At 44.0% G+C, this 14,942-nt stretch overlaps 1 protein-coding gene across 1 annotated transcript; it reads right to left on the bottom strand.

Annotated features, from left to right (window-relative positions):
* Positions 1-223: 223 nt before the first annotated feature.
* Positions 224-11,982, bottom strand: LOC308168881 (sal-like protein 4; the record flags this gene model as incomplete). Its single annotated transcript, XM_080543524.1, has 4 exons — positions 224-313; positions 582-886; positions 1,079-3,184; positions 11,787-11,982. The coding sequence occupies 4 exons, from the start codon at positions 11,980-11,982 to the stop codon at positions 224-226; spliced, it is 2,697 nt and encodes an 898-aa protein (XP_080399650.1).
* Between the last annotated feature and the right edge of the window lie 2,960 nt (positions 11,983-14,942).

Here is a 14,942-nt window from a genome sequence, read left to right on the forward strand (position 1 = left end):
CTAAAAGGATTCACACAAAAATACCCGCATATTAGGAAAATAACAAAACAGTTAATACAACTACAGTAGTTATATCAAGTTATAATAAATAAAAAAAACTATGAGAACATTTATTTAAGGGGTGAGTTATTCAAAGGATAGCAAAAGTATGAGCTGCACCATTATATCCACTGAGAGTTCTACGCTTGAAAAGTATTGATTGTGCCCGATAAAGATCAAGTGGCTAGTACCAATAAAGACATAAATCCAATGGATCATCCAAGGAGAGACGCTGGCCACGCCTATTGTTCCACATATGAGTTCCAACATGCTTCTAGAAAAAAATAAAACACATATTCAAACTTTCATCAGGAATAGAAATGGCTTGTTTACGAAATCATGCACTAAAAGTGAATGTTGACTTACAAGCAATAGCAAAAACACATACTGTACATCACATGGAAGGACCATAGTCCATTATTCAATTCTACTACTAATTAAAAAGTATTTTAAATGCTTCTTTTTTTACATCAGCCACATAACGGGAAACAATACTTCCAGGCTAGACAATAATAGTTTCCCTCTATGATATTCTGCTTTACCTTGAGGTTTCCCTTGATGTTGAAGGCCCTGCCACAGATGGTGCAGACAAAGGGCTTCTCCCCTGTGTGAGTGCGCTCATGGTCCCGCAGGGCACTAGGAGAGGAGAAGTTCTTGCCACAAGCATTACACAGGTGCTGCTTGGTGGATCTGCGCTGTGCACTGGAGCTAGGGGGCTGCCCTCCCATCCCCTGGGCCATCTGGGAGCTATACAGGCCATGGGCACCCAGGGGGCTCTCTGGAGGAATCTGCATTTCCAGCTTGACCAGACTCGGGGGGACCCTCATGAAAGGCATATGGCTGGGAGCTGTTGAGGGGGGAATTTATTTTATTATTATTTTTTTGTACAATATTCCAAATGAATAATCAAACTCAATTCACCTAGCCATAAATAAAGTATCTTTGAATTTGAATTGAATTGAATTGATGAGGCGATTTCAATAATGTTTTATGTAATGCGTTTGTAATTTAGATTAATTAAAAAAGGTTACACACTCACAATATTCGCCATTGGTGAAAGGCAGGCCAGGTTCTTCTTTGATTAATCTTGGGGTGAAACTGGGAGCAGTCAAGTCCAGAGCTCCGCTAGACTCATTGGCATCCTGGCTGCCACAGTCAGAATCTGGTCTTTGCCCATTCCGGGCAAAATCCTCATGCATGGCAGACAGAGGAGACTTGGACTGATTGCTGCCTATGTGACTGTTCACTGGGGAGGAGGAGTGAAAGGACAGAGTGTCGGAGATTGCTGGACTGCGGTCGTTCTGGTAATCCTGCTCCCCAGGTGCTGAGGGGGACTTCTTGGGTGCTCCGTCACTTTCTGAAGCTGTGTCAGTGTCTTGATCTTCCATGCTCTCATCAAAATCGTTGGCCTCCATTGACTTCTCGTCAGGCAGAGAAGAGTCCATCTCCTCAGAGGCTTCATACTGGCTCTCTGGAAGAGGGGTGTTGGGGATCTGACCACCCATGTGCATGCGGTAATGCATCCTGAGGGAGCTTTGGCAGCTGAGCACTCTGTGGCAGATGTAGCACTCGTTGGGGTCATTGGTCCTCTTCTCCAGCCCATCCACCATCTGCTGTAGCTTAGCAATTTCTGAGTTACCATTCATGTGATGGAGCGCTCCCATCAGGTCTTTGGGCTCCTGGTTCTGTTCCGACCCCATCTCATGGTTAAACATGTTTGAGGAGATGGATGCACCACTGTTTCCTGATGATGAGGGCCCATGGGAGAACGAGTCCCCCCCAAAGCCATCGTATGAAGGTTTGAAGCCCTGCTGCGGTGATGGTTGGAAACCTGGGATGGGGAGGGTAGGCATTGGCTTCATGTCTACCATGTTGGATTCTTCTATGGGCATGGACATGCCATAGGGGATGCCGCTGCTGGTGGGAATGTTGTCGAGGTGCTCTGGCACAGGGTGTGGGTTCATCCTGAACTTCTTCAACGGGTACTTCTGGTGCCTCTGGAAATGCACTTTGAGATTTACCTTGGTCGTAAAGCGATTTCCACAGATGTTACATTTAAAGGGCCTCTCGTCAGTGTGGGAGCGCAAGTGGATCTGGAGGGCGCTGTCATTGCCAAAGGTTTTCCCACAGTACTTACACTTGTGCTTGTACATGTTGTCACCAGACATGTTTTTTGAGTCTGGCATCATGTTGGGGATCTTACTCTTCACTTTTTTCAAAGGATCCACCCCTGATGGAAGACCAGTGAAGGGGCTTTGGAATGCCATGGTCCCTGGGGACTGAGGCAGTAATGCTGGGAGGCGGCTAGCCAGCTCTGGGAGTCCCTTTAACATGTCTCCTTCAGAGGGCATGGACCCAGTCATAGAGTTGGGGATGCCATTGGGGTGAGGTAGTTTACCCTGTTTCATGGTCTCCATAGAGAGGCTCTGACTGCCCGTCCTTTTCCCAATGAGGGCTGCTGCGGCAGAGAGCTGCTGAGAGAGGTGAGCACCTAAAGCCTCTAGGGGGTCCACAGCAGCCCCTATGGCAAAGTGGAGATTCTGGGGGGCCATCATGGCCACTTGGATGCGGATCTGCTCAGTGAGTTGGATCTGCTGGAGCTGCTGCTGCTGGAGACATACCAGCTGTTCCAGGATCATGGGGATGGCCCTCAATGTGTCCTGGGAGAGTGGAGACTTGCGACTCGATGAATGCTGAGTGACAGCCACTTTGGTGGCAGCCATGGACTCCAGGGTGACATTTGAATCTTGGCACTTAGATGACGTCTGGTAATTCATATCAGGGCTGGCAGACATCTCAGTCTTTTCTTGTTTGGGTGGTTCTTCACCATTGGAATCCTCTTCATCCACCCTATCTGTTGATGCTGTATTGGCCTTCGATAGAGAATTACTGCTGGAAAGGCCGTCTTCGTGGTCACTTGGATAGCCACCAGGGGAGCCTTGGGAGAGCTCATCTGGCACTTCACTCCCATTGCAGTCTTTCATTATGACTAGATGCTGACTTTTAGTGCAGTTGTTCTGATGTTCAAGAAACTCTGTCTCATTGAAGAATTCTGCACAACATTTGTTGCAAACCCTGGTCTCATCCATCCTGAACCTTTTCATCTCATTCCCATCCTCTTCAGTTTGACCATCTTGTAGAATCCCTGATGAAAAAAACTAACAGGGAAATATGAGGTTAACGTCACAACTCAATTTCTAAACAAACGAAGTCCCTACCTAATCATTTAAAATCAAACTTCTCAACCTAGACATTACAAACAAACTCTCCAATAAAGAATTATTCAATTAAAAAACATAAATGGATAAGACCTCAAAAAGTATCACTGTACATAACAAAATATTGTGGGTATTTCTAATATAGCAGTTTTCAATCAAGTCTATAGCCTCTCCTGTGGAAAATGTGGCATATATATTTACACACACACGTAAAATATACTCAACAACAAATAATGGTGACTGAAAAAGGGTTTGTTGCTTTAGTTCAAAGGTTCTGTATGGTTTTGGCTAGTGCAACCAGAGCCAGCAGATGGCATCATCATCATCATCATCTCTAATTTGAGACAAACACTACAGGGGCAACGCTTAATCCAGTAAAATATACATGAAGACAAAGATTAGTCTGTGGCAATTTTGTTCTGAATAAAATCTCGATTTAAATATCCTTAAGTGCTATGACAATGTATTGTTTTAACCATAACACAATAGTCTTGGTTAAGTCCATTACATGCAACGAACACCACAGGACTATTAATCAGAACATGTCATTGCATTCTGTTACATTGGAAAGCTATTGCTAGTGTAACCCCTCACAATCCGGTTTCAAATTCAATTAACAAAATGATGGTTATTATTGATGGTAGGCTCCAGCACAAAACAGCTCTCACCCCTGCATGTCAGCAAAACAAAACATTCAGAACACGCCACATTGCCGCCATATTAGCTCACGTTAACTGGCTGGCAAAGTAGCTAACTAGCTGTTAGCTAGTTAGCTCACAACTTTATCCATCCATAAAATACAAATAAACAAAACATAACTCAAAAGTAATGGCATAAAAACCAATGGTAAACATTAATCTCAAATAATACATTCGGTTTATATTAGTGGCAACTCTTTATCAAAGGAAATATAAAACGGGGACTGGAGCATACCTACCATCCCCACCGCTCACACAGACGAAAGGGGCGCTCTTTGCTGCCTTCGTCATAACAATGCGGCCAGTCCGCCCACCACTAGGGGCGCTACACACCGTATGCAGCCATGGGTAAATCAATTCAAAACACTTTACCAAATGATAAAAAGCAAACGATTTTGATGAACTTCAACCTATAACTTAAATATAATTTATAACCCTGTTACACTAGCACCCTGGAGAAATGCGCCTCTAGGATTCACACTTAGATGTGAGAGCAATCATCTCATATCAGATCAGATCATTTACATGCAACGTCAATTTCAGCCACTCTTGGAACATGTCAAACCGGAATAAATACCTCAAGTGGGCATTTTAATTTGTCTGCGCACTGAGAGGCCATTTCACAACCCCGGTCGCATTGTCAAATGCTAATGCGCCTTCTAAAAAAAAAAAGGGGGGGGGGGGGGTAGACCACCTGTTTGCATTCTTCCAACGAAACTGTTGGACTTGTTAATTGCTCACCAGGCGATTGGAGTGGGGTGAAAAAGTTGCAAATGGCATTGTATTCAAAATCCGTTCATTGTCAACAAGTGAAATTAAATGCGGTCGGCGGCAGGAAAAACGTCCTCTTATCTTTGACTATGTTTTTATTTTATTTATTTTTTTTTTAAAGAAATTACCCATGGCGGCATATAGGAAATATGCATACTCTTATTATCAACAATAAAAGAACATAAGCCTTAGCAGCGCAAATTACCAAATTGTCCTAGTAATGCCTATCCATAGGCTACTTGTCCCCCTTTGCCCTATTCACAAATATGACCGCTTGGCGGCGCATAAGTTGTATCAGATCACCTATTGGCAGGGTTGTTCATCACGACACGCGGTGAAACGACACAGTGGTTCTCACTTAATTATAAGGGTAACTTAAATTGATACAATAGGAACATGCCTAACACATTTAACTATTGTCACATTTAACTATTGTCACAGTGGAAAATTATGATATGGCAAGACCGAAATCGGCTTAGAATATTAAATGCTAGAAGAAACCTACACTGACACAGTCCTGAAGACTTTATAGTCAGAGACTCCTCCATCTAGTGGTCAGAGTGGGACTGACACTACACACACAGAGGACACATCACAATTACAATTATTTGAGTATATTTGTATAGTATAAATGGACTAATATAAATTACACTGTCAGTTGTGTGTGTGTGTGTGTGTGTGTGTGTGTGTGTGTGTGTGTGTGTGTGTGTGTGTGTGTGTGTGTGTGTGTGTGTGTGTGTGTGTGTGTGTGTGTGTGTGTGTGTGTGTGTGTGTGTGTGTGTGTGTGTGTGTGTGTGTGTGTGTGTGTGTGTGTGTGTGTGTGTGTGTGTGTGTGTGTGTGTGTGTGTGTGTGTGTGTGTGTGTGTGTGTGTGTGTGTGTGTGTGTGTGTGTGTGTGTGTGTGTGTGTGTGTGTGTGTGTGTGTGTGTGTGTGTGTGTGTGTGTGTGTGTGTGTGTGTGTGTGTGTGTGTGTGTGTGTGTGTGTGTGTGTGTGTGTGTGTGTGTGTGTGTGTGTGTGTGTGTGTGTGTGTGTGTGTGTGTGTGTGTGTGTGTGTGTGTGTGTGTGTGTGTGTGTGTGTGTGTGTGTGTGTGTGTGTGTGTGTGTGTGTGTGTGTGTGTGTGTGTGTGTGTGTGTGTGTGTGTGTGTGTGTGTGTGTGTGTGTGTGTGTGTGTGTGTGTGTGTGTGTGTGTGTGTGTGTGTGTGTGTGTGTGTGTGTGTGTGTGTGTGTGTGTGTGTGTGTGTGTGTGTGTGTGTGTGTGTGTGTGTGTGTGTACTCACACTACACCCGACCCCCTCCTCCCTGTTATGTTTGTGGGACTGCGCCTTTAAGAGGCACAGGAAGTTAGTGGGGTAACCCCGGTTGAAACGTGTTGTTATGGGGCTTTTCCACTACGGTGCTGACCTGGTGCTGACCCGGGTCAGCCCGCTTCGTTCCCCTTTTCCATTAGTCGTCCCAGGTCGGTTCGGTCCCAGGTCAGCTCGCTTCTTTAGCTCCACATCGACCCCAGGGTCTACAATTTCATATCCGGGTCTCTTTGCCAGGCTGCGTGTGACGTGTGACGCTGCACACCGTTGATTGGTCAATGGAAAATCGTCATCCCAAGTCCATATTTATTTCTTCACTAACTGCCATCTTGAAATACCACATTCACTCTAGGAAAATGTCACTACAGTTTCTGTAATAGCTTATTAATAAAGATTCGAAAAATTATGCTGACCATCGTATTATCTTAGTTTAATGTCATTTCAATGAATCATAGAACTTTTATTTACAACAAGCACAACACAAAAATCGCTATTATGCACCGTCTTTGTCTGTGAATAACTCCGGCTGTGGAGGTGGTACAAACACAATACTCCTTTGCTAACTTCACCATCTGTCTACGGTCATTTTGAGCCCTTAACCACCGCGCTGACACCCCGAGAAGTTATGCTTTTAACCGTAAACTCGATGAACCGGGAGTTCACCCGGCCGCTGCTGCTGTGCTGTCCAGCCATTTTCACCGTTCACTCATGAGTCAAATGCCGGTAGATTCGCGTCTTGTCGGCGTTTCCCGATGATGATACTACAGTTCATAAAGCAGACAAGTGAAGGCAGTGGTTTTAAGGGTTCAAAAAACATGACTTTATTATGTGTACATAGCTTCCTCTCTCTCTTTCTCTTTCTCTCCAAAAAAAGCACTTGTTGCTGTGTACACCCGGAAGCTTTTTGCCAGGCTGCGTGTGACGCGTAACTCCGCCTACTATCGTCTACTCCTCCTACTAGTCCGGGTCGGTTTGTGTATAATGGAAAACCAGAACTGATCTAAACCGAACTGGGCCGACCTGACGCGAACCGAACTGGGCCGACATGGGCTGCTGATGGAAAAGCACCATTAGAGTGCAAGCAGAGCGATGTGTGAAGCGAATAAAGTGTTGACTGTTATCCAAGGTGCGGACAGTTATTGATCATAACATTGGCGACGAGGATTATGGATTCTCTACTCTCACCTCTTCCCCCGTTCCTCGCCCTGCCTGGCGATCCACCGGTCCCGTGGATTCGCTGGTGTGAGTCCTTCGAGACATTCATAGTAGCCGCCGGGTTGGCCGGTGCTAGTGACCAACGAAGAAAAGCCCTGCTGATTCACTCACTGGGCGGCGAGGGACAGCGGATTTTTCAGACTCTCGGACCCGCTCCGAGATACGCGGACTGTGTGACACTGCTCAATGGACATTTTGCTGCTCCACAGAATGTAATGCTCCGGCGGATAATGTTTCGCCAACGTCGGCAGCAGACGGGTGAGTCTATCCACCATTACGTGGCTGATCTGAGGGGACTAGCCAGCCTCTGTAAATTCGGGGTGCTGGAAAACGAACTGATACAGGATCAGCTGGCTGAACACACCAGTGGCGGCTGGCCGATTAGAGGGCGCTGGGGCGCCGCCCCCACCTTCACTTCCTAGTTCCCCACCTTCACTTCCTATTGATTTGGAAAAGTTTTTTTTTTTAAATAAACATTGTTTATTCACAAAATGCGGCTGATATTCTGTCGGCGCCTATCAGCATTCATTAAAAATCCTCCAATACAATAAACATTTTATCTGTGTGTGTGTAAAATTCACTGTTAAAATACATAGAGGGAGGCGTCGGGGCGCCGGTCAATGCAAGTCTATGCCAGGCCGAATACTTTTCGCTTACACGTGAGCTGTAGCAGCGCTCCAATTGGCTGTCTCCTATTTTAGGTGGTGGGCCGAATGCGTTTATCGCGAAGTTTATCTTTTTCCATCTACAGAGTAAACGATCTCTTACATATGATATTAAGTAATTCTCTTAAGTCTATAACAATTTGTTTTCAGCTGTATTTATGTCGGAGATTTTCACAAACTTATTTTTTAATAGTCTGTCTGCTCAGGCACATCGCTGGTCGCTCTAGTTGATAAACCAATCAGAATTCGAGTACGGCTTCATTAGGACCCCGAAATGTAAACACTGGCTGTTAACCCCGCGGGAAAATAACGAGATGTGATGAATGATGGAGTGTTGTATGCATTTAACAAACCGAACGGACAATATTATAGCATTTTCAGATGCAAGTTGGACCAAATTTGTACATTGTTCTCTACAGTGGGTGAATCTTCACACTGCAGAAAGCCAAATTGCAGAAAGGGCTGTAAAAAAATATAGCCAAGTAGTAGACAGTTACATTCCAGATGTGCCAGCTAATATTGGCTATCATAGACAATGCTATATGCAGTATGCCAACATACGAAACATTGAAAGAGCCCGCAAGAGAAGGGAAAAATCAGTACAGGAGGCTGCAGGTGTGTTTTATAGCAATATAAGTTATTTATAAGAACAATATGATATAAACAAGCTAAGATATGACATGAACATTATTAACAATATGATATAAACAAGCTAAGATATGACATGAACATTATTAACAATATGATATAAACACGCTAAGATATGACATGAACATTATTAACAATATGATATAAACAAGCTAAGATATGACATGAACATTATTAACAATATGATATAAACAAGCTAAGATATGACATGAACAAGATATGAACAAGGCATCAATGGCAGTGCAGTCCAGGGCTGAGCATCTGGGGTTACCTGGGGAAACAGATTAGGAGAGTTGTAAATAAACTAGGCTATAACTTTGGAAGCATTACTATTACAATGCATAGAGTATCATATGTCTCTCTCTCTCTCTCCCAGGTCAAACTGAAAATGATACACCACCAAAGCCTAGACTTCTCCGCTCAAAGACTACCACTACGTTCAGCCTAAATAAAATGGGTCTGAGTGTCATGTGATCAGAGTCAACAGCAGTGGCACAGAACTTGAGGTTGGCACTGCTCACACTGTTCTCAATACAGGAGGAGGCAGACACCCGGCTGTTGCTTCACTGTGCACATGCCTCACAGTATAGCTCACATGTTGTGATCAGCAGTCCTGACACAGATGTGTTTGTACTGGCTATCGCTTTCTGTAAGGAAATAGGAGCAAACCTGTACTTCCACACAGGGAAAGGGACAAACAAACGCACCATACACGTACAGAGAATACACAGCCATCTTGGAGATGAAGTCTCTGATGCGCTAATTGGATTTCACTGTTTCACCGGCTGTGATACAGTAAGTGCACTGCACGGCAATGGAAAAGTGAAGGCCGTAAAAACACTCCTGTCCAACAAAGAGCATTGTGCTACTTTCCAAAAGTTGGGAACAGCTTTTCAACTGCCAACAGCTTTATGAGGAAATTGAGGCATTTACATGCGACCTCTACGACCACAAAGGCTGTAGGGATGTACATTTAGCTAGGTGTCAAATGTTTAAGAGTGGGAAGTGCAATGACCGAAGTCTACCACCAAATAAGGATGCCTTGCACAAACATACTCAGCGGGCAAACTACCAGGCAGCCATATACAGGAGGTCCCTTGAGAGCCAGCCAGACATCCCTCCGCCAATGAGCCATGGCTGGAAGATAGAGGGAGATTTCTTTGAGATTGACTGGATGTCACTTGCCCCAGCCCCAGTCGCAGTTTTAGAGCTTGTATACTGCTCCTGCAAAAAAACAAAATGTGTGAAAGGGAGATGCACATGCAAATCTAACAACCTACCATGTACAGACATGTGTCTGTGTTTGCACTGCGAAAACACACTAGTGTTATAAATGTTCTCTAACACTTGAATCTTTGTCTAGTCTCGTCAATTATAGGCAAGGCAAGTGAAGATACACTTAATCTGGGTTTTGTCTTACCAGCTCACCTCGTAAAAGTGAGACGATTGACAATCAAAAACATGCTTGCACACACATATAACATACTCACACACAAGTTAATGTTACTGGTCCCAATTTGGCACAATTATTACTGAAATTATTGAGAATAGACATAGTTGACATAGGTAAATTAGCTGTTGTACCCTTTAAAGTTAGATAACTAGCTTGTTAATTAATTAGCTTCACAATCGCGGGTGAGGTTAGGTCGGATTTTTCACTAAAATAGCATATTAGAACATGTTTGTATTGACACAACATGACATGGACGTGTTCATTAATATGTGATATGAATTAGTATGACATGCAAATCTTACCTGAAACATTACTTGACAGTAAAGTTATCCGAAACAACTCAGTCTTCTCGTCTTTCCAGATAATACGTTGTTTACTTCCTTGTTTACGTATTTTGAAGGAATATCATTGGCAGACGTCAAGTCAGGTGACGCTTTAACGGGTTTTGATTGGTTAGCGGCATAGTAGCCAATTGGCGTCTTATAGAAGAAAAAAAAAAAAATCGCGGGGATCGCGTTATTGACATGTTCTACACCTAGCGATTGAATTTCAGCCTTGGGTGTAATGTATTTCGGTCCCAGATGGGGGCAGTAGTTCGATAAAAGCCTGGAGAAGGAAGTGGCTTGCTGTGGGTTGTAGTAATGGCGAAACGGATCAGGGTATGTGCCAAACGCGGCGCGGAGCATTGCGGCGCGGAGCATTGCGGAGCATCGCGGAGCAGCGCGGCCATCGCGCGACTCTTCAAACAGTTCAGAGTCGGATGATACAGAAAAAGTGCAGAAAAAAAAAAAAAAAGTTCTGCAGAAAAAGCTCGTTTTCTCTGTTTATTGGTCAAAATCAGGTGTTTTTGCTGAAACCACCCTATGTTCTACGGCCGATTTCTAAACACTCAAAGAGGCTAGAAACAAACTTTCTTTTTCTGATGAAAGAAGAGAGTCTAAAGTTTTGCTAGATATGTTCAATGTTTATGTAGTCCGAAAAGTCAATATTTGGTGGGTCTTCAAAGTTCAGCGAAAATGCCCCAAAAGTCTGGCAGTGTGGAGCTCTCCGCTCTGAACATGGCTGGCAGTCAAAGAGTTAACTTATGGATCGTAAGTTTACTTTTCATAAAACGTCGATCGAAAATCGGCTACCAACAGACAGAAACATGTTCCAAAAAAAACGATTTAGCTTATATGAACAAATCAACTATTCTGTAGTTGTAGATCGATCATTTCACAAACGAAAGCAAATAGACAGCTTCGGCCCACCGCCTATTTCTAGGCTGAATATCCGGTTGTTAAGTCTGACGTCAAACGTGACGTTTTGCAATTTCCGGCTTTTACAAAAAAAGAAAACAATGTGGTGGTCTGTAAACTGTGCAGAAATGAAATGGCCTATCACAGGAGTACATCTGCAATGAACGAGCACCTCAAGCGAAAGCATCCTGGAGCTCTTTGTGAAGACAGCCGCAAGATACCACCGTAAGTCAGCGTTGTATTTCTGTTCACTTTTCCGGCCATGTATGAGTGAAAAATGGATAGCTACTAGCTAATGTTACACAAGCAATGTAGCTCACCACAGTTTGTATGTCTTGTCTTCTGGTGTTAGTAATAATATCTTTTTTAAAAATCTATTGCCTCTAAAATCACCACGAACAGAACGGCGGAGGTACGGGTAAACGTGCGCGTGCACGCGAAAAAAATCGTGCACGCGAAAAAAACAGAACCCCCCGCCACTAATGTGAAAAATCCTGGAGGAAACACTGCTGTGCCCCACCCAAAATGTTTAGCACCAGCCGCCACTGAGTCTTCACCGGGGTGCTGGGGGTGTGGGGACTGCACCGGGGTGCTGGGGCTGGGCAGCGACGAGGATGTCGAGGGAACACCAGCAGGGCTGCTGGCTTTGTCGCTGGCTGAGTCGCTCTCCAGTCCAGAGCGCGCCGTGCTGTTCTGGCCCTCCTGTGGCCCTCCTGTGTGACCGATCTTCATTTTCTTACAGCTGGGTCTGACTCAGTGAGGGGCAAAGGGCCATTCTGAAAAAAAAATGTATATTTGCATATTTAAAGAGACATTTCCCAATCTTTCCCTAAATGGAAAATAAAGCTTTTAAACTTGGACTTTAACATTCCAATCCAGCGTTAATCAAATATTGAAACAATGTAAAAAATATATTATAATAATAATAATAATAATGAAAAAATAAGAAAAAAGTATCTAAATTATACTCCAACGAACTGTTGACACCAAATACAACATGAAGCATATTATGAACAAACAAACATGAACAAATTAACAACATTTCATAAGTATGTTCGGTAGAATGCAATTTGATGTTCCCCTGAACTGCAAGCAGTCTTTGTGAATTTACAAGCATTTAAATAAATAACAGTTAAGCCTGTTAATTCTAACAATTGGATAAAAAGCTTAAGTGAACACAATGTAAAAATAGAATACCACTATTAAATTGTAAATTCGTGTACATTAATGATTCAACGTTTTCTTCAATACTTACAACTCGGATGAAGCTGATACATCATTATCAAAGTGTGAAAATACTGGTCAGAAGTACACATTACATTTCCACGTCTGTTGTTGTTTTGTTGGTAATGTGCTCAGTTACCTGGTAGGCACAGGGGGTGTCCATCTTACTGCGCTGGAACTTTCTCAGATGCATGACTTAAATAATCATCATCATCATCATCATCATAAAGTTGGCCTACCTTCTAATTAAGATAAAACATCTCGTGTCTGCACAAGCAAGAGAGACTGAAAGTCAGAATCAAATGCTCATATTCTATCTGAAAATTATCTAATAATAATTTTTAAAATGTATCACAATTTTTCTTTTATTTTTAAGTGGTTTACAGAACGGTTTATCCTCCGAGGCTGCAAAGATGAAGATGCTCAACCCAGTGTCGCCGCCATGCTGCTGTGTGTTGCTGCCGTAGAAACGCTTCTCTCATCAGAGCTGCTGCCCGTTGCCCCATTTCCTGCTCACTACAGCCTCCGTTCCACAGACCAGCGTTTCTCAACCGGGGTGCCGCGGCACACTGGGGCGCCGCCTGGCGTCTTCAGGGGTGCCGTCAAATAATTCTATATTCTGACGTTCATATGAATGAATAAATCTATAAATAAATAAATAAATGCAATACATCAAAATCTGTCTCACGCGCCCCTTTCCCATGTCACAATGTCAATACCGGGTTCAGCGTAAGGTCAGTGTGTCTGCAATTAGCCTGCATTGTTTTTTCATTTACCGCGCAAAGACATTTTCGAGAGCAATGAACAAGCGAACAAGCAGAATCATGGAACATGACAAACTGACAACAGATCATCCATCACAAGCTAGCAAGGATGCTGAATATTTTGTTCGGATGAAAAGTCACCATAGCCGTCCAGAACAGGTAATGATGAAGTGCGCCAAAGTTTCTGATAAAGCGTTGGAGGCTAGCTACCTCGTAGCCGAAATTATTGCTAAGGCGAAGAAGCCACACACTATAGCCGAGTCCGTAATATTGCCAGCATGCACAGCAATAGTTAATAACATGCTAGGCCCACAAGCTGCAAAAGAGATAGCAAAGGTCCTGCTGTCTGACTGTACAATTGGAAGGCAAATCAATGACATGTAAAAGGGTCCTATCCTATGTTCCCCGCTCCCGAAAAAGGGTACGATCGGGCAGGGCAGTCTCGCTCGCCGGCAGCGTGTGGAGGTGGTTGTTCTATATGGATGATCGGTGACATTATTCTCTCGTCCGACTTCGGAAGCTAAGCAGGGTTGGAAAGTTCGGGAAATAACGCACGGTTTCGTTTTCATGCAATGAATTTAATACATCCAGACAAGGATGCGCGCAGCGGGAGAGAGAGACGCATTTTCTGGCTTAATAACTCTGCATCCCCGGTGTTTACGTTGAATGGACTGGATAGGTGTTTCCAATCAAATGTGGGAATATGAAAATGAATGTGTTCCATAAATTCCCGCGTTTGTTCGGTCACTGTGTCATGTTTATACAGCACGGTTACGTGCCTGATGCCTTTGATGCACACTTGCCTTTTTCACTCCCTCCTCTCTCTCTCTCAATAATAATAATAATACAACTTTTATTTGTATCAATAGCCGCTGAGTGTGTGTGTGTGCGTGTGTGTGTGTGTGTGTGTGTGTGTGTGTGTGTGTGTGGCTGTCTGGGTGATGCAGTGTCGTTTTTGAATAGCTATATTTTAGACTGGGGTGCCTTGAGATTTTATCAACTTTTGAAGGGTGCCGTGACTGAAAAAAGGTTGAGAAACGCTGCCACAGACAACACCTCCTCCCCTCTCACATTAACAAACATAACACACCTGCCCTCCACTGGCAACACCCGGTACTGCAGACAGTTGGGCCAGAGGGGTAGGGGACTCTAACATGAATAGATATCCTATATATACTTGTTTCTACTGTTTTGGGTTACAGATATACACGGCTGGAGAACGTTGGGATCCATCTAGAAGGAGCTAGTTCGAGGATCATCTTATTATAAGAAGGTAAACGCGTAGTCCTGTGGCCCTGTGTTTCTTCTTCAGCCTGGCTTGTTCTGCAGTTGCTTTGTGGTTGTGGCTGAAGCAGAGGTAGACCGGCTCAACAGGCCTCCAGGTTTTAGCCTTCTCCGCTATCCTGTTCTGATTTGCGGTTGTGGTTGTGGTTGAGCTCTGGTCACCATCCACACCGGACTGCCCCACCAAGAAGCTGCCCACCTACAAAGACAACCTGGAGAAGCTGAGGAAAGACGTGGAGGTAAAGGGGCGATGTGGGAGTGGGAGATTGGGGAGACTGATTCTGTCCTTCTCATATCTCTCTCTCTCTCTCTATTCTCAAGTTCCTCTCGCCTGGGGAGATTGACCCCACCATAGACGTCTACGCCATCAAGAGCAATGACAGTGAGTGGAGGGCATAAGAGTTAGTTAACCACCCTCCT

This window comes from Nansenia antarctica (genome assembly GCF_963989245.1).
Source record: "Nansenia antarctica genome assembly, chromosome: 12".
NCBI classification, from domain to species: Eukaryota; Metazoa; Chordata; class Actinopteri; order Argentiniformes; family Microstomatidae; genus Nansenia; species Nansenia antarctica.